The sequence below is a fragment of the Anser brachyrhynchus genome (assembly GCF_964034855.1).
Source record: "Anser brachyrhynchus genome assembly, chromosome: 1".
Classification (NCBI taxonomy): Eukaryota; Metazoa; Chordata; class Aves; order Anseriformes; family Anatidae; genus Anser; species Anser brachyrhynchus.
The window spans coordinates 85,133,345-85,153,609 of NC_137694.1; the positions used below are offsets into that span (position 1 = coordinate 85,133,345).

The window sequence follows — 20,265 nt, forward strand, 5'->3', positions numbered from 1 at the left end:
ATATGAAATTCTGGTTTGGACACCCCAAATACACACTACAGATTGCTCCCTGTCTAAGAAGTACACAACTAAGTAGTGTTTGTAAGCAAAATTAAAAATAGTGACAGCAGTATGAATGAAACAACAAATGGAAATAGCAAATAGAAGATGCAATGCAGAATATTGTCAAGACCTGAAAACACGTTTAAAAGTTTACAAATTTTACCTTTCCGTAAGTTTCGTTAACTTTCAGTTAACTAAAAAAAATATTTTGACAATACAAAAATCCCATGATTATTGAAAAAAAAAAAGACTTATTTGTAAGGTATACTGAATGCCACCAGTTATGGGAAATGTCTAGAGTACTGACATGAGCATATTCAATACACATTTCACCACGAATAATGCTGAAACTGTTCTTGCAGAATTTGTCAGCAGTATTTCCAGGAATTTGACAAAAAGCAGTTAAGCAATTCCACCTACTAACAAACATTTCTTAGCAATATCTAGTCAGGATATCAGAACAGTAAGAATTACTGAAGTGACACTGAAATACACCATTATTCTACCTGAAGGTTTATAGTTATCTTACTCACATATAGATGATACAATGATGCAATTTCTTAAGTTCCCTGAATTTGACCAGCTCTCATCAGCTAACAGAGCAGAGCACAAAGGAACCAGCCAGGAGAAGCAATACTCCATTACAAATGTTACTGAGAGTTGTGTGTGATCTGCAATTACCATGTCACTGCAATAACTATCATGAGAAGTAACACTCCACGTTGCAATTACAACCTGTTTGTTCCAATCATCTTATAACCACTCTATTATTTAAAAAAATAAAAATAAAATCCTACCCACCTACAAACAACTCACACCATGCACTTCTTCATAGTAGGAAAAAGAGAAAAACAGCAGCACAGTCAGGAACTTTCTGACAGAGATGCAAGCCTCGTGTTTTGTCAGTCTCTAGAGGTGGTTTGGAAACCTTCACTCTGTGTTCATTTTCCCTCTGCTCCCACATTCATCTTAGCCTTCACCTCATCCATCCTTTTTCATTTTCTTTCCATTATTTGACCACCCAGAAATTCAAATTCACATTGCAATAGCATGTGTGTGTTGGCACATGCATGAAATCCCACAGACTTCCACCAAAATTTGCCACGGCTGTATTATAAAACATAGAGAAAACAAAATGAGAATTTTATGGTAGTATATGCAATATTATCATACATTTATCCTCAACTACCTAGGCTTCTGAGTCAAAAGGTTTGAGATAGCAGACTTACTCATATAACCTGTAATGCAAAAGACCTGAATGATTTCTGAGGAGATGATTTAAAGATCGTCCAATAAATATCTCCATTGTTCAAATAAGATCGTACAGGTTATCGGCATGAGGGAAGACCTATCTTTTTAAGCCCCTAAATTCAATTTTCATGATCTTGATACCTAAAGAATAAAGTAACAAAGCCAGCTAAAACCTTGTGCTCATAGCATGTAACATACCAATTAAGTACTGAAACCGAGCACACTGTTCTCACCAACAGGCTACTTTAAACTTGGTCAGCAGAGGCGGGGTGTGTGTAGAAACAACACAAATGGTGCCTTGCACACTCTGGCAGTCAGTTAGTAAGCAGCTGAGTTACAGACGCTTACTCAGTAAGAGCTATTTAATCCCACAGAGCTTCATTTTATTTTTCCTCCAAAGCCTACAATGCATGAACAGAAGCAGCTACGTGTCCCTCAGTTAATACTTCCCACCTGGGTTCATACCTTTGTGGTATGAAATAAAGTTCATCTGCCAAGACTGCAATTTCCTCATCACTTCAATTTCCTTACTATTTATTTCATAGTTTACAAATGGACCACTTGATGAAAAAAATATCAATAGAAACAGTAGAAAAAAGGAAAATCTTAAGTCAAAACTTCTCACCTAACAAGCCATGTATTCATTGTCAAACCAGTAGCGCCACTACTGTAGAACTCTAAATTCAGATATTAAGGAAAACAGGAACACAATACCTCAGACACAAAAAGCATACCCGGTTTGGAAAAAAAAAAAAAGATTATTTTTTGATGAGTTACACTGTTACAAGGTGTGAAATACATTACACAAGCAGCCACGGATTATTACTTATTCCTACTTTTCTGTCATAGAGGTTTTTTTGGTTTGTTTGTTTCTTTCTTTCTTTTCCAGAACTATGGGTCCCTCAAAAAAATACCTAACCCTTATTCTTTCATCTAATTGTCACATTTTTACACTACTATCAGGGACTTTTTATCAGGGACTATATTCTATATTGAAAGGACAAGGGGGAATGGTTTCAAACTAAAAGAGGGTAGGTTTAGATCAGATATAAGGAAGAAATTCTTTACTCTGAGAGACCAGGTTGCCCAGAGAAGCTGTGGATGCCCCATCGCTGGAGGTGTTCAAGGCCAGGCTGGATGGGGCTTTGGGCAACCTGGTCTGGTGGGAGGTGTCCCTGCCCGTGGCAGGGGGTTGGAACTGGGTGGTCTTTAAGGTCCCTTCAAACCCAAACCATTCTATGGTTCTGTGATCAAAAACATTAAAGCCAGTGTTTGGAGCTCATCAGACACGGAAAATATCTTACCAGAATAACAACACATTTCCCTGTGCCAAAAGAAAACAAGCATCAGCTTTCAATCATTGCATCAAGGTGGTAAACAAGTTGCTTTAGTATCTTTAAAGTTTTCCTGCTGTTGTTTGACACATTTCTGTCCCACCATCCTGTTCCAAGTAGCAGCACTCATTGGAGATACCAGAAAGAATAATGCTATCTAAAACAAACAAACAAACAAACAAAAAACAATCAACCAGAAAAAAAATAAATAATCTGATCTTTATTCTCCTCTTTCTTCTCAAGAATTCATCATCACTCTGGAACATGATTTATGGAACCCCAAAGGCTAAATCATCAACCTGTTCAACTCAACAACATGCATTGTGAATGTATTAAATACCATAACAGACATGATGGTAAGCACCATGTTGTCCAACACCTATCATGAAGAAATACTGGTAGAGTGAATGCCAAAAAAGGCTCCAGAGAGTCTGAAAACCTTCTCTCCCCAAACAAGTCCCAGGTTTCTTATAGTTCCTGGCAGACAACCTTCAAGGCCTGGGAAAGACAATGAAGAAAAAGTCCTGAAACAGAATAAGGGAACAGTAAAACAAAGATTTCTGACTTTCTCAACATATTTGTTGTTTTGAACAAGCAAGGACTAGAAGGATGAAATCTAGTTTGGAAAGTGCCAAAAAATACACAAATCACTGCTCAGTTGTTTTCCCTAGAGTGGGCTCTATGCTGTAGCTTGAATGGACAAACCTTATCAAGCACTGAATAAGAACTGTGACAAAGCCTCAGTGCCATTTTTAGAACTACTTAACCAGCCAACAAATGCTGAGAGCTATGTGGCAGAGTCAACGATACCAAGAGCAACCCTTGAAATTCATGGCCCACAGTAACCTGTAGAACCAAATACACGAAAGTCCAATCTACTTCATAAAGTCCACGTTGCACAAGTGTGGTATCAAAACACATACTTCAATTAATCACAGTCACACTGAAAGAACTTAGGCAAACACACCTATAAGCTGTTGCTGATCTTTTAAAATATTAAGACAATTGTTCTAAAACCAGATTTACATTAACAGAGCTTGTTGATATACTAGCAAATGCTACTGCTAAGCAGTACCTTTTTTGCTGACAAAGTCCTTAGCGAAGATGCAGTTAAACCACTGAATCTGTCATCACAAGTTTTGTCTACGTTGGAAAGGGCATCAGCAACAGTTGGAACTGCAAAAAGCATGCCCTTGCACCTGTAAGTTGTACTGACAGTGCAACCATTTCTCTAATATTGCATGTTGTGCTGGCAATGTCTGTCTTTAAGAGAGATACTTCAATATCTGCCTTTTTTTGTTGTTGTTGTTTTGCTGCCAAGTAATGCATTGATTATCCAACCTATAACACAGACCTAAGCATTTTTGAGAAAATACTGTTTCAATTGAATTATGTTAACTGACTAGACTTTGCAAACTACACCAATCTCTGCTATGTAAGGACAAAAAAAAAGATGTTTAGAGGAACTTTTGGAGAAGAATCAGGTCTTGACAGAGTTAACGTTTCCTACTTCTATAGGGCCTGGAAGATGCTTGTGTCATAAGCCATTATGGTCAAAGTGTTCTGCAACAACACTTAACAGATGTAATTGCTATTTGCAGCTACCTCCATTTTAAGCTGGAAACCACTCAAAGTCAACCATGACTGCTGCTGAATGCTCAGTCTGATGCCTACTTTGATGTCGGCACATGATATTAGGAAAGGAAACACACTGTTTCATGATCTGAAATTCAAAAGGCCCAAGTTCAGATAGTCTTGGTTCTGATACTAAAAAGCTTGTTTTGTTTTTATTTAAAGTTTTCTATTTGCTGTTAAGCAATAGAAAAAAAAAAAGTAAATAGCTAAGCCAAAATATACAAGGGCTGACAGGCATACTCAGAGACATCACTCGTTATTTTATAATACTTAGTCCATAACTTCAGGATCCAAAGTAGATCATATTCAGGAGACATCTTACAAATGTTAATCCGCTCATTGTTATTGTACAGTAACAACATTCCTCGTTTACTGGCTGTGATAAAGTAGCTGCCACCCAAGAGCTTCCAAACATGCTAAATTTTGAAGTAATAATGATCATTAGGTCTATTCCAGTACCTTATTCATTAGGTCTATTCCAGTACCTTATCTTCTAGTAAACCCTTTCACTTTCTTCTCAAAAGTCATAAGGTATAGCTGAAACACATATATCCCCATATGCAGACTGACTTAGTTTTACCAGTTATGGAACCTACGGACAGTTTCTATCAGGTCAAGGTGTCAAGGACCAGGTTAACTTCTGTACTATGAAAGGTACTGCTTTCTATTTTTGAACAATCAGATCTCAAGATTGAGTCTTCTGCAGCCATTAACTTCATCAAGTAACTTGCATTACCTTAACCTCTGGAGAAAAAAAATCTGATAAGTACTCTAATTTTAAACAATGCACACATGAAACCTGCTGAAACACTGTACTCGGACGCCCGCAGAAGACACTGTACTTGGCAAGTCTGATGAACAGGTCCTGTCTGCACTACCGGGCCTTGTACTTGAGGCTTGAGAAGCCTGAACGTTAGCATGAGTAGCCAGATGCTGCCTGGGAACCTTAGGGGGTGCCCCATGCCAACCTGTGAGGACAAAGTCAATTTGAAATTAGATTATAATTAAAGGCTTATCTTTGGCCTTAAAACAGTCTCAGATCTGCTTCTGAAACAGGGTAGTTCTTCCATAAAATCTTAAAACCAGAAGAGACAGCTTGCACCATAATCAGCGTTTACTTCATGGCATGTTCTGGGGGTAGAGAGGTGGAATTTATATACAAGTAACAGGTAAGTTTCACCACATAGCATCAGTACCTGGCATTATCACTCTATATAATCATTACTCCATAGATGAGGTTTGGTAGTTAACATCTCTAGTTTCCTTCAGTCTAGCTCTCCTTCTACAAACTGAAGCTTTTCATCCATATTCTACCTTAGCAACATTTGAAGACAGTTAGATATTTCATACATCACACTTTCATACACCGACACTACAATCCAAGGCCTCTCTCATAAACTGTATCACACCAGAGTTACAATTTTTAACTTTTGAGGGAAGTACTGCATACAACTACCATCAAAATCACACAGCATCTAAAACTGTACGAACTTAGTTATTTATTTCAGGGTAACAAGTAGGAAAGAGGGTTTTTGTCCAAAATGTTTAGATGATATGAAGAAAATCCAAAGAAGTTTGGCAAATAAATCCACATGCTAACAAGCATCATTTACAATTTTCTGTTTGAAAGAGCTAATCATTATAATCACATTCAAATTACACTGCAATAGCATTACTATTAAAAGTCTGTTTACTGCTATCTAAAAGACACTGTTAGAAGACTGATTTTTTTTCTTAAATATTTCCCAATTGTTGTAAACAGGATTAAAATAAGTCAGCAATATTTTGAAAAAAAAAAAATCAGATGTTTATGAAATCAAGTATTAAAGAACTCTCGTTTGAAAGCTCCTATCAAATATGCCATAGATTAAGACTATGAACTCCATAAGCCGTAGTTAAACTTGCCATGAACCCACTGGAGGCTGGATACGTGCACATGCTAGCTAGAAACTCCTTCAAAGAAGGGCTGGTGGGTGTCTGCATGTACATTAAGTGCATAGGTGCAACTTACAAAAAACATTTCCTTTTCCCCAAAAGCTATTAAGGAAGGTCTACAGCAAACATAACAGGAAAAGCTTGTTTTCCCTCTAAATTAAGAGCTTAGTCATATCTTAGCGTGTGGAAAATTCTAAGAAAAGCTATGAAACAGTTAACAGCAGGTCAAGTGACATCACACAGCCCAGGGTGGTGAGGCCCTGGCACAGGCTGCCCAGAGAGGCTGTGGATGCCCCATCCCTGGAGGCATTCAAGGCCAGGCTGGATGCCGCTCTGGGCAGCCTGCTCTAGTGGTTGTCAACCCTGCCCAGAGCAGGGGGGTTGAAACTAGATGACCTTTAAGGTCCTTTTCAACCCAGGCCATTCTACGATTCGATGAGAAGTATAAAGAATACATTTGATCTCTATTGAAAGAAATAGTCCTTTGCCAACACGCTATGCTTCGTTTTAAACCTCACATATACATCCAAAGAGCCAACGCCATTGGAAATACTAAACATATACCATCTACTCGTGAAAACTGAAATATTTTAATACCAAAAAAAAAAAAACCTTGGAAAATAATACAGTAAAGGAATACAACCCGGAATATTTATACTAGGGATATCAATGACAACAGGTATCAGATTATGGAAACAGTAAGACTTACTAGCCTAGTCAGAAACATCTCAGGGCATGTTAACCTACAATATCCATGATAACTGCTTAAGACTATCCCACACAACAGAATTTATCAAGCTTCTATTATCTTTTCTGGAATAGCAGTTGCAGCACAGTCAGGTACCCCCTAAGGCTGCTAGACTCCTATGTTTATGCAATTAATTCACTCTAGATGGGCAATTTCTGAACAGCATGATTTTAACAGGAGTCTTTTAGACAATTCCCCCTGGCCCTCCTGCTTTTCTCCAAAGCATCTTACCAAATGCATTTGGCTCATACAGCCAAAAACCTTAGATCCAATGAGGCTGCATTTGTATATGACCACAGGCAGTGCCTGGAGGCACACATCCTGCACATGCACGCAGCCTGCCTACTTTGACCCATAAGCAAAAAAACACCCTCAAAACAGATGTCTGGCCCCACACACAGTTGGCACAGATGGATTTGTGGGATGGGAATGCATTGCTTTGTCAAAAATCCCCACACTGACTGTAATAATCTCATAAAAGTATGATGAGTACTAAAGTGTTATTTTCTTCTTATCATCCAATACAATCTCTCAAAGAGATTCTATCTAATTCTATCTAGTTCTCCTCTACCATCTTCCTCTCTGGAAGACAAGGGCAAATTAAGATTAGAACCTAAATATTTCCTAGAAGAAAAAAAAAAATATATATATATATATATAATAATAGTAATTCTCTTCAAGTTGCACATCCTCACAATAGTGTTTAACTACTCTTCAAGATCAATGAAGTCTGTATTTTAGCTTATCCATACCCCTATAAACCTTTTCTTGATCAAAAAGGAGGATTTTGGTGGTTCATTTTCTTTTTCTTTGGTTGTTTTTTGAGCAGGTTGAACTAATACTAACATACTTGAAGTCCACACTGCTCTAGCGTATTACTCTAACAGGCCTTCTTCACTTTTCTGCTTCTACCACAAAGGACAGTATCTTCACTTTGGTTCCCCTTGTCTGCATCACTTGGAACCAGGAGCACATGGATTCCCATCCCTCTGGAAGGACTGCAGAATGTACAGAGGCAAAACCCTCACTGAATGCAAGACCAGTTCACATAACAAGGGTGGAAACTTATCTTCTGTTCTATGAAATAAGAAAGCCCTCAGAAATTCATTTTGTATGACTAAGCATCACTCAATTACTTCTGAAGATCTAGGCTACGTTTTTGGAACTTTGCATAACCTCCTCGTAGGGGAATGCCTGGGAGAGTAGGTCCGCCCTTACTGGAACTTCATAACTCCCTTCAAAATTATCCTCTCTAATGCTAAGCACAATGGCAGACATGCTAGCACAAACCCCAGCAACACAGCACACCAAAAGTGTAGGGATGTGAGAACCAGAAGGATGCTGTGTCTGAGCAACAGCCCAAATGAAAGAAGGAGGGTGTCAAATAGCATTAGAGCTACTGCTACCTGCAAGTAATATTAGACAACAGATTCAGAGCTGCATGTTAAAGAGACTGTCAGTAAGGTTTAGGGTTTTTTGTTTGTTTTTAACTCTACCAAGGTAATAGACTAAAACAAATTCAGCATTAGAAATACCCAGGTTAATGAAACAGTTTCAAGATATTCACATAAGTGAAAATATATTTCAAACAAACTAGTTGACCTAGCTCATTAGACAGGTCTTCAGACATCTATTCTGAGAAAGTAGATCAAAAGCCTACACTAGATTTTAATTGTAAATAATGTCCAGATAACATTCATTGGCAAGGTGCTTCTGACAGCAACATGAGCAAAGCAGACTTTGTTGTTCTAATCAGCACAGAGGCCTATTCTTTGTAGCATGGCCAGGAATCATCACTAGTAACTGGCCTTCAACTTGTTAACACAAGGTGCTATAAAAGTGTCAAGTAAGTTGTCAGATACTTGGAGAAGAGGCAAGCCATATTCCAGCTTAGAACTTTTTTCAGCAGAAAAACATTTTTTGCAGTGGAAAACTGAAAACTCATGTTTTAAACATTTTAAATACAAAAACCTGATGTTGTTTCACTTGACACATTGCCTTAAGACATTATTTTCTTTTTAAGCTAATGAATAACTGTATGAAGCAAGCCTTCAGAAGTACAAAGTAAACTGAAGCAGCAGCGAGACAGGTTTTAGATCTCTGACACTGCACAAGTGGAAAGGAGTTCCTTTTGTGGAGAGACAGAAGATGAAGGAGCAGCGAGGATTAGAAGGCATAGCAGGAGTAAGTAGAGGGTAATGGGGAGACTGGAAAGAAAGAAGTGTGTATACATAAACACTGAAATTGAACAGAGGGAAAAATGTATCTTCATGAGATAGGTTGTCAGTTTAAGAAGGTCCTCTGGAATGCCTTCTCCACAGTTTAGATTTAGAAGTGGCGAAGATGTACGCATAAATACTTGAATGTGAAGTATTCAGCAATGCAAAGCTATTCCTTACGATAACAACGAGACAGTAATTACACTCCTGGACACATAATCCATTGTTTTAAAGTTCTGGCCAAATTCTCAGAACCCACCCAATTTTCTCAGACCTGCTAATGCTATGTAGCTGAACTGACAGGGGCTCCAATCATCTTTTCAAAGAGTAATTAATTTTAATTCATATATGGAGGCAACTACCTTGCTAACAAAATTTAATACTTATATCCTAATCTTTCCTGCCTTTTTTTTTTAAACCTAGCAACTATTAAGACAATAGACAACTTGAACATTTTGTTGAGAACTATGACCAGATATACATTTGCTACAAGTCCATTGGCCTGCATAGCTATTTCCCCAGGGCCACCATAGGGATGCTGAAAGGGTCTCACTGCGGTAGGAAGCAGAGCTACTTTAGTTCTCACTTGTACAGCTCCAGGGACCCAAGACACACCTTACTTACTATCTGAGTCTTTTCAGCTGGAGCACAGACTACAAGCTCTAATTTCCTCCAAATGAATCCTGCCCTTAAGTAGATCTACAAAGAATCTATGGAGCCTGAATCTATCCCACACAAGTCTCCAATTAAGAATCCACTGACGCCAAACCCCACACCATCAGGACCATGCCTCCTTTTAGTCCTAACTAGCCAAAAACAAGAAAACAAGTTATGCATAGCATTTTCCCTGTTTTGTCTCAATATCTCCAGTGTAAGTACTTCAGAGGACATTTAATTTTTTGGTTTCTTGTTTGGAAATAGAGGATGTTTTAAGAGCAAAGACTTAAACTACCAAGGCTGTATTTAACGCTATGAATACATCTCTCCTGTTCTCAATGGAAAACGTGAGTGCCACAAATACCAGAGTAGCAGCATCATTTATGTAAAGCATAGATTACCAGCTTGAGTGAAAGCCTACCATGCACACAACAGTTTATTACCCAGCATAAGCAACTGGAGCCTGGGGGGAGGCTGCCCAACTCTAGCAATTGCCAGTGCAAAAAAGAAAAGTTCAGGTAACCAAGTCCAGTGAAGACGGGATTTGTGTTGGCCATCTGTGGTTGCAGATCGTTGAGTAAGGACACGTAAAACACACAGACAGTTACCAGTATAAGAAACACACCCTACAAAGCAGTTACCTAGCACTTTCCCCACTCCCTAACTTCCTCCCTTCTAAGTGTATTCCCAAAACTATTCACATTCCTTATGGAAAGAGCATTATTAAAGTTCGAATCAAATCACTGCAGAAAAAACCATAGATCTTTTCAATTATTTTCTGCTATTTAAACAGTCCCCCAGGAAGCGCAGGTTTCTCAACGGAACCCCTCAGAGTGGCTTAAAACTCCAAAAGATCAAAGCTCAGTCTTTATTTGACTTTATAACGGGTCCTTGACTGCATGCCCTGCGCTTGGCTAATGCAGCCTGGAATGGACAAGAAGCCATCACACCAGCAAGTATGTGCCTGGTTTTGCAGTCAATAGCACAGGAGTGCCTGAGAAGGTGCACCCAGTACAGACTGAACACTTCAGTGTCAGCATGTCAATGCCATGTCTAAGATGCATTGCATCAACATCCTCCTAACATCATCTTAGTATTTCCTTCAGGAATCTCAACTCCTAGTCTTAGCCAATAACATTAAGATCTAAATATGTGGCTATTGCATATTTATGCTCATCCCAACTTCTTAAAATCCTAATTAATCCAATGGCCCTACTTTTTGATGCTTCTGGTTTTAGGCTACTATTTCTTCTAAGTCTTTTGGATTACACTTGAGTCTCAGCCCATCTCAACTGCTTTCTACAACAGATAAAGCAAGTAAACTTCAGTGCATTGCAAAGTTGCATAACATCAGATGAGAGCTAGTTTGAGACAAGCTTCCAAACAGCTGTATGTTCATCGTGCTTAGGTACTTCCCCTCACAGGCTTAAAAGTTAAGGCCATCAATTATGCAATTGGCTGAGCTTGTCAGGGTTGTTTACCCTAATGCACAAGACCATTCTAAAGAGGATAGTAATGCAGAAGCATATAGCCCATTGAACTGGCAGATATTGTTTTCTACAGGGCTCTAGAATCATTCCGAGGAGTTCAACAGAAGCCTGCTGTACTTATGGGATGCCAGAAGAAAAAAGAAAGGACAGCAACGTACGTTATCCCGATTTCCACCTCACTCCCACCATTACCCATGACTACCATGCCATCCAAGTAACTCTTCTCAGCCATCATTCCCAAACTTACTAGACCCCAACAGCTGCCTTCCCACTCAGTCGTATCGAAACTAATTCCGTGCTTTTTCATTTTCAATACCTCTCCAAGTACCCACTACTACGCATCTCTGAAAGTGGAAAAAATGAAAAAACATAGTAAAGCAGCAGAAATCAGATAGTAGATAGATACAAACTGGAGAATGGCAAATATTTCCCTATTGAAAGAGTGGTGGTATCTAAGAACACCACCAGAAACCTCTAAGCCAGTTGACAGATACCTTGTTAATTAATCCAGCTACTAAAGCCACTGAGTAGATGTCCCAGTCTTAATGAAAAACTCAGCAACACCTTAAAAGAAATGAGACCTTCCCTTTCTCCCACAACCCATGCCTTTGATCAAGCACTATGGCAGGTGTTTTGCCTAGCTGAACAAACCAATGTCCTTCTCGAAGCTTTAGTCAAGATAAAGACTGAAGCTGTGCAGTAGTACATTTTTACTCATTTACTCTATAAACTGAACTATTCAAAAAGTAAGCTTTCACTGAGGACTATATAGTTAGCAGATTAAAGAGGCAGTTGCAGGGGCTACTAAAATATAATAAGGCATGCACGTTGTAACAGCAGAAAACTCTAATGTGCAGCATTTTCTAATACCAGTTCGTAACTCCATAAAATGCAATTACACCACAGGCATTAATGGTTTTAATTGAGCCAATTATGTTCTAAGAGGTAAAAGACTAAAAATATATACTAAATTATACAAAGTCTTTAGCCTAAATAACACTTGGGAGTTAACAAAATACTTGTGGGAAGACATATCACAGATGGTCAAACACTTTAGAACAGTGATACCCTATGCAAAGGCTATCACTTGGGGGTTTTTGTTAGGTTGTTTTTCTAACTAGATTCTTGTTTCAACTTCTGAACAGCATGTCTTTAGGTCAAGGCTGAATGGTTCACTACAAATAGTGAAAGGATTGCTTTCCTCCCCAAACAAAATACCCCACACAACTCAGGGTTAAAAATCATGTACTCAGAGGAGAGAGGAATTGTAGATGTCTATTTCTCCCCTCAAAACACCATTTGCATAGATATGACCAGAGAAGCGTCAAGAGAAGCCCAGTTTTTCCCACTAGTCACTCATTTATCCATGGTAGTCCATATTCCACGCTTATGACTTAGCAAGGTCCTAGAATCATATTTTAAGTAGCCCTTCTTTAGGGTAGGGCTTAGATCCCATCAAGGCACCCAGACTGTGAAACAAAGTGTTTCAGAACAACTCATGTTTTATAGATGCATGCTGATATGTCCCGAGATTTGGAACATGAGGGATCCTGGTCTTCAGATGAGAATAGATGTGACTCCACAACTTTGATGGCTGAAGTCATTAGGAGACTGCTAGCTGTCCTCCTGTCCTGAGTCAGGTAGAGATTTCTGGCCCGCATACTGGGGCAAGCAGCAGCAATTTGAGCATCAGCCTCTAATGGAGGAGCATGGAGAACATCCACTTCTAATCCATTACTAAATGGATGTTAGTTTACAGTTTTGAGAGAGATTCCTCCCCCCCCCCCCCCCCCCTTCTTAGGTCAAGGCAAAAAGAAGCCTGCAAGTCTGGCAAAACGAGGAGGACAACACTTGTAGAATGGCTTTGTTGTAAGACTGAGCCAGCTGCGTTCACTGCAAAGCCCACCTACACGAGTACCCAAGGCTGTGGTGAAGTCCTACACGCTGAGATGTATTTTATTTTATTCGGATCCCTTTCCTTGGAGCTACTTATTTCTTAATCACTCTCATAGATAACTTAAGTACATCCAAGCAGAGCTACCTATAAACAGAGTTTTTGAACGAAAATTTGAATGAAAGAGCACACAGTACCTGGGAGCAAGAATATTTAATGAGGTCACCTGAGGAACACTACAGATCACTGATGTAGAGGCTGCAGATCACTAATGTGGGAGAACACAGCTTGAAAGGGGAAGAATTCAGCAGTGTCAGCTTACAGCTAGTTAAGATCAAGGCTTGATTGGACTTTACCGCAGAGAACTTTGATTGTAGTATCGAGCACTCAAAGCCAAACCCAGGTTAGACAGCTTTGACAGTGTCTGCTAATCAGGGTTTAAAGCCCTCTCAAACACAGATGACATATCTTCTCCATGAATGAAGGACTAGTAATATCAAGACCATTTCTGCAGCAAGTACTTCTAAATGGCTATATGCAAAATTATTTAAGATGCACATCTCCTCCTAGCTGTACCATGTATGGCTGGCCTCATTCCACTCATCTGCCAGAGCAAATAAAAATTCAGAGGTAGAACACATTATGTAAGCAGAAAACATCATCTCCTTCAGCAACAAACTCTGTGCCCAAACGGACATGAAAACTACAAATATCTCTTAAGATCATTTGAATGCTACAGCTACAATCTTTAAAGTCGTGTTAGGGAGCTGTTTCCAAACAGCGGGAGCCAGAGAATTTAAGTGTACACCTGAAGACATATTTCAAAGTAATAGAAAGGTCTGTTTACCAGAAAAGTAAACAGAGTAATTAATAGTAACCATGAAGAAAGTTAATGTTAATGGAGTCTTATTCAAGTCTCAAAGAGCCAATGTAGCAGTTGAGAACTTTAGACAGATTTAATTTCAAATGTAGGATGTCTTCCTTGCTTACCAGGTGAATCATGGCAAATTAAGACAGAAGAAAATGCAGTTGATAAAGGACAGTAGGCTAAAAACTTGCATGCTATTAACATTATGCATCCATTCCTTCTTTAAAGAACATCCTTCCTTCATGTTAAAATGTCACAAATAAAATCCATGTAAATATTTGCTGTCAACTCCAGATAATGTAAAAATATTTTTTCTTCTCATTAAAGATGTTCCCATTCCTTCCACTACAACCCAAGAAAAATAGACACATCATAACACCTGTGCTTTTTATCTAAACATACGCTTTTTTTTTTTTAATGTGTAGGAATCATGTACAGAAGCAGTCACATGAGCAGAGGTAGATGTACTTTTCCTAAGGTAAGCTTGCCTGGGATGGTTAAGCAGCTCTGCTGATTATACTACATATTTTTATACAAATAAACATACACACAGACACACTAAACTGGCACAGTTGAAATCAAGACATCTGAAAGAGATGTGTTGCATTAAAATTAGACTATTTTTGTTACTTTAAGTATCCCAGTCCAATAATTCAGTTTGGTTTTTGTTGTTGTTTGTTTTGTTTTTAAATTCTTGAGAAACAAAGTCAGCTGTCTAAATCAGGATACTTGAAATTATAGAAAGCAGCCCTCAAAACCAAAAAGGAGTGTTTTCAGAACTCAAGGCAATATCATGAGTTGTTTCATCATGAATCTGGCAATTCTCAAAATGAATCAGCATAACTGCATCACTGTGCAGAATCCAGGCTGATGCAAGTTAAAGCCCGTGTACCCTTCAGTACCACCCTCTCCACCCTGCCCAATAAATAAAAAAGCACAACAAAAGATCTGGGCCTTAGGCACGGTGCCATGTGGTACAGTCACCTCTCTGGGGAAGATGGGGCACAGCCCAGGGTAGGAGAGGTGGATGTGAGCTCCAGCAGGACAGGCTTGAGCCTGGCAAAGCACGGGTGCTCAAGGACAAACTTCAGCCTCTGTAGAAAGCAAGCTTCTAGTTCCTTGTCCAGCTTCTACTATCTATGGCACATAGGCAGAGCCTGACAGCTGGCTTCTTCCGACTACAGAAGAAAAAGCTAACCTTGGGGAGGCATGAGTGGCACGTGCCTGCTTACAGTCTTCAGCTATCAAAGGGGCAGGTGGGAGGGGAAATGCTTGGAGAAAAGGCTGGGCCAGGCTCCTGTCCACAGCACGCAGAAGAGAGACCTGAGACAGACAGAAATGCAGCAAGGGAAGTTACAGCATTAAGACAGAAATCTTCACAGCAAGGATAGCCAAACACTGGGACAGGCTGCCCATGGAGGCTGTGGAAACACATCCTCAGAGATACAGCACAACTCTACACGGTCTTGCACAACGTGATGCAACACCAGAAATAGCCCCGCTTTAAGTGGGAGAATAAGCCGTCATAGTGAAGTTAGCTGTGTGTCTCGTAACGACCATGCAGAAAAAGTTACGAAATTTTCCACTAGCAATAATCTAGGCTAATGTGATGCTACGGATAAACAGCAGGCAGACTCCTGCCCAAGGGGTGAGTCAACAACTTGCTGATGCCACAGCCAGAAATAGAGCCCAAATCCTTTATATCCCCTCCAGTCTTTACAAGAACACATAGCTAGTAAGCTAGGCAAAGGAAGGGCTGTTTTTGTGGGGGTTTGCACAAAACATAGTAAAAAGATCTCAACAGACGTGTTTAAAAAAAACAAGCCTGTTTCTTAAACATCCTTAATCCTCTGTCAAAATCTCCATTTTTTATTTCTCTAGGTTATACACACTGTGCTAGCTGTCAGGACTGAGGGGGAATTTTGTGGATTAATTACTTTGTTTAATGTGTCAACATCATTATAAGCTTTAAGAAATTTAGACTACTACACAAAGCACCCATATGTATTGTATTTGACCAAATCTGTTCTATTCCTTTCTCAAAACTTCCCCATCCAAGCAAGAAAAACACTTTTGGTGCTGGAGGGTGCCAGGCACAACGTCTCTCTCTCATCCATTTCGTCAGGAACAACTCAATGCAGAGAACTGACAAACTGCCTGCACTTTTGTTGTTTAAACTATTCCAGTGGAAAGACATGCTACTAGGGAGGCAGGGGTAGTGGTGTCATCTGCAGCAGAGGTAGAGAAGGCCTGCCAGTAGTATCAGAAGGAATAAGGAACTTAACCATTCAGGAGTTGAGTGGTACCACTTCCATCCAATTTTCCTACTCTGGAATAATTGCTAACGTCACAACGCACAGTAAGAACTGGTCCTCCCACCTTAGCTGTGACCACAAGGCCATGACAAGCAGCTAAGAGTTGATCAGCTAATACACACATCTCCTTCACAGCAGATTCTTTGCTTCCTTATCATAGCCTTTCCTATACTACGTGGTGCACATTAATTCACTGGGTTGCTTAATGATATGCCCCACAAATGCAGGATCAAGATTTAAGTCACTACCTAAAATAAATCCTATCCTTCTAGAGACACAAGAACATACTGTCAACAGGTTTTCAGATTATATGTGCAACTTCATTTTGTACATATGCTTGGAGCTTCAAAAGGTAAATACATTTCTGCTTATAGATAGCTTGCCAGGTTTTATTTTCCTTCACGCTTTTACATGAAGGATTAGTTACATGAGTGCCATATCATTATGTAACTGTACTAAATCCATACAGTATGCAACTCAAGGACTGTTTTCAGTTCTAATTCCCACCTCAGAAGGGGCTAGGAAACAGAGAAAACATGGCAAAGAATGACAGACACATGGGACACCTTCACGTAACAACCAGTTGAAGGCATCAGGATTCCTCAGCCTGGCGCAGAGACCACAAAGCTCCACACCATGCAGGATCTCAGACACTGCTCTTGGAAGCTGGGATGGGTATTGCATGACAAGTACACAAAAGTTTTGCAAACTCAGTGTTCAGCACTACTGTACTATTCCCTGGAACACAAACACTGCTATCCACAGCATGACATTTAGATGGCATTAGGGCTCCCCAATCATTTAATAAATGTTTTTTATTAACAGATCTATTCGTTACTTTCTACACCCCGGCACCCTACTGAAAGAATTAGGTGTTTTACAGCATTGCATACAGTACTGTAAGCATGCCAGAAATCATTGTTTAAAACACTGTTATTCTGTCATTAAGAGATTAGTTTGAGGAAAACGCTTGATAAACCAACCTAGCAGTTTACTCAATCCCATTTCACAAGACCCTACCCTTGCTGCTACTGCTCTCTGCCAGAAACCAACGGGACACCTAGCAACAGTAAGCCTAAGGTGTGATTTGTAATATAGTAAGGAAAAAAAGAAAGATATGTAGTTTAACAACTCTACTTCCCTCTTGCCTCTCTGCCACCTTCCCAGGCCCTGGGGGCAGCGGCCACCGGCAAGCCCTACAGTTTGGGTTAGGAGAGGCCCAGCAGCGAAGGGCAGGCAGGGAGCTGCGGGGTGAGGACACCCCGTCCCCTTTCCAGCTGTGCTGGATGAGGCGACCTGCGGCTGCTCGGCCAGGCGCGGGCCTGGTGAACCCAGCACATCGCGGAAACGCGCAGGAAGGGGAGCTTCAGAAAGCAGGAGAGGCTCAGGAGATGTTTATTCACAGCCACCGCAGCCCCACTGCCCTTCCCCACCCGCCCTGGCCTGAAACCCCGATCCCTGCCCCGGCTTGGGGGGGCTTCAGCGGGCCCCGGCAGCGGCGGCCCCGCCCGCAGCGGAGGCGTCGCCGTCGGAAAGAGCGGGGCCGCCCCGGCGGAGGGACAGCCCACCGACAGCCCGCCGCCGGGAGGGGAAGGGGAGGAAAGGGGAGGGGAGAGCAGAGCAGGGGGAGGGGAGGCAGCCGCCGCCCCCGGCCCGGTACCTGCGCTGGAAGTCCTGCTCGAAGGGGGCCAGGTAGGGGTCCCGCTCCAGCAGCTGCGGCAGCTTGGGCGCCCGCGGGCCCTGCGTGTTGGCGGCCGCCATTTTGTGCGCCCCTGCCGGGCCGCGCCGGGCACGGCCACTATATACAGCCGGGGCGGGCGGGCCGCGCACCCCCTGCCTCCCGGAGCCGCCCACCGGCTGGGGCAGCCCGCGGGGCGCCTCCTTCCCTCCCTCCCTCCTCCTCTCCTTCCCACCCTGCAGGGGGAGGCTGTGAGAAGCGAAGCAGAGGAAGGGGAGCGAGCGGTGCTCCTGGCGGCGGAGGGAACGGGGGTGATAGGAGCGGGCTTCTCTGGCAGAGGGGGGTGTCTGTGCTGAACTCGAAACAGCGAAACATAGCTCTGAGGGCGTGCAGGAGTTCTCATACACCCTGTCTGTGCACAGCAAAGTGTTGCCTCACGGGTCAAAAGAGCCCAAAACAAAGGAAGATGAATTCGGCTGATCCTAATGCATGCCCGTGAATAGCATGGGGAGGTTGTTAGGGAACTTGTTGGCCTGATATCAGTGTGTCTCATTTTTGGATAGGCCACCAAATATCCGAGGCAGCTATTCACAAGCCTGACCATGCCTCTAGGCCAAACTTCAGCACTTTTGTTCTTTTTAAGGTCCAACACTAATACTTTGTTTAGACACATCATGACAACATGTATTTAGAGGCCTCTTGAATGCCTTTTAGCCATGGTTTTATAAACTTTTTAGCTCCAAGGTACTTCACATCGCTTTCACAACCATCTCTGAGACTGTTATCCTCAGTTTGTAACTCATCTCCCATTTTGGCTTCCTCTGAATTTTAGTGTGGCTTTCCATTCCTGCCTGCCAGATAACTGACAGCACAGCATGTAACAAACATTAGCAGTTCATTTATAACTTTGCCCAAAACTGGCTACAGTGAAAGTTTCCAAAATGATTTGTATAATGTTTAACTACACTATATTTCCTTCCTTGCAGCAGTTTACAACTACACAGGCAAAAATTTCAGTACTTTTGTCCTTTTTCCTTAGGGAGAACAACAAGTATTCTGTCCTAAGAAACAGGAGTAGGAAATAGTTTGTAATAAAACTTGCCCCAGCAGAAGGCCTAAGCAGTTTCTGTTTCTTTTGTTAAAGAAATAGCATGTATGATATAAGTTACCTATCGTATCTAGTTCTGATAGATCAGGATTTCTTTTTTTTTTTTTCCCAGTGTCCACGATTTCTTCATTCTCAGTGAGGACTGAAAACCCACTGTGCGTATTACCTGTGCGTCTCAAAACTGCCTGCGTGGCAGTGATTCCAGTGTCTGCATTAAATCAAAGTTCAGTAACTCTATCATCTTATTTCACACATCATACTATGCACATCATGTGTTCTTTTGCAAATGTGTCACTGCCATTCTCACAGTTAACTAGCAGGGCAAGCTAAACGGAGAGAAAATCCAGCTGATTATCAAAAGCCAGGAACTTGTTTTTCACAATAGCTGACGTTTTACTTATGCTGCTGCTTTGAGGCTTCCAGCTGTAGTGGAGAGGTTGCCTGCTGCTGAAATGGAAGGAGGAGGGCAATCCCTACATACAGTCTTTGAATTCACTAGCATAGGAAACAGGAGCTTCGTTCTTAGCAGTTTTTTTGGTTTTCTTCATTGTCAGAAAGCTCAAGCAGGTTCAGTGCCATTATTAGCTGTTTGGCACAGAAACAAGAGAGAGATTTATAGATTAGCATTAGCATTTTGTATAAACAGTAGGAATTTTGCTGTGATTTTTAGCTCCCTGGAGATGGGGACCCTGTCTTAGTCTTTGGAAGATTTTGAGTAGTAATAGCAGAGTATCAAGCCTCACATCTAAGCAACCCTAAACTTCAGGAAGTTAAATTCTGCAAATGGCCCGTCCCTGTAAACAGATCAAGCCCAAATGCTATATTTAATACCTTGTGAATTGGGAAATTGATAACCATTACATTTGTATCCATTCATGTTCCAGTTTATCTGTTCATGTTCCATTTACTTGGCCATGATTTTATCTGCTTACCTTGTCAAAGGTAACTCTGCTGTGGTTTAACCTGGCAGGCAGCTAAGCAGCACATGGCCGTTAGCACACTCCCCCCCAGTGTGATGGGGGAGAGAATCAGAAAAAGTAAACCTCATGCATTGAGATAGAGAGTTTAATCAGACAGAAAAGGAAGGGAAA

General features: G+C 41.1%; 1 protein-coding gene across 10 annotated transcripts in view; it reads right to left on the reverse strand.

The window, feature by feature from the left end:
* The window catches only part of GBE1 (1,4-alpha-glucan branching enzyme 1), a 181,608-nt gene extending 161,573 nt beyond the window's left edge, over positions 1-20,035 (reverse strand). For 2 of the 10 annotated variants that reach the window (XM_080571326.1, XM_080571323.1), the window contains exon 1: positions 18,049-18,234. In XM_080571326.1, coding sequence (XP_080427452.1) covers positions 18,049-18,149 — 101 coding nt within the window. In that variant the 5' untranslated portion in view covers positions 18,150-18,234. Of the gene's footprint in view, positions 1-18,048 lie in introns of all 10 variants that reach the window. The other 8 variants (XM_080571324.1, XM_080571319.1, XM_080571318.1 and 5 more) reach the window with 8 other exon arrangements.
* Positions 20,036-20,265: the final 230 nt, after the last annotated feature.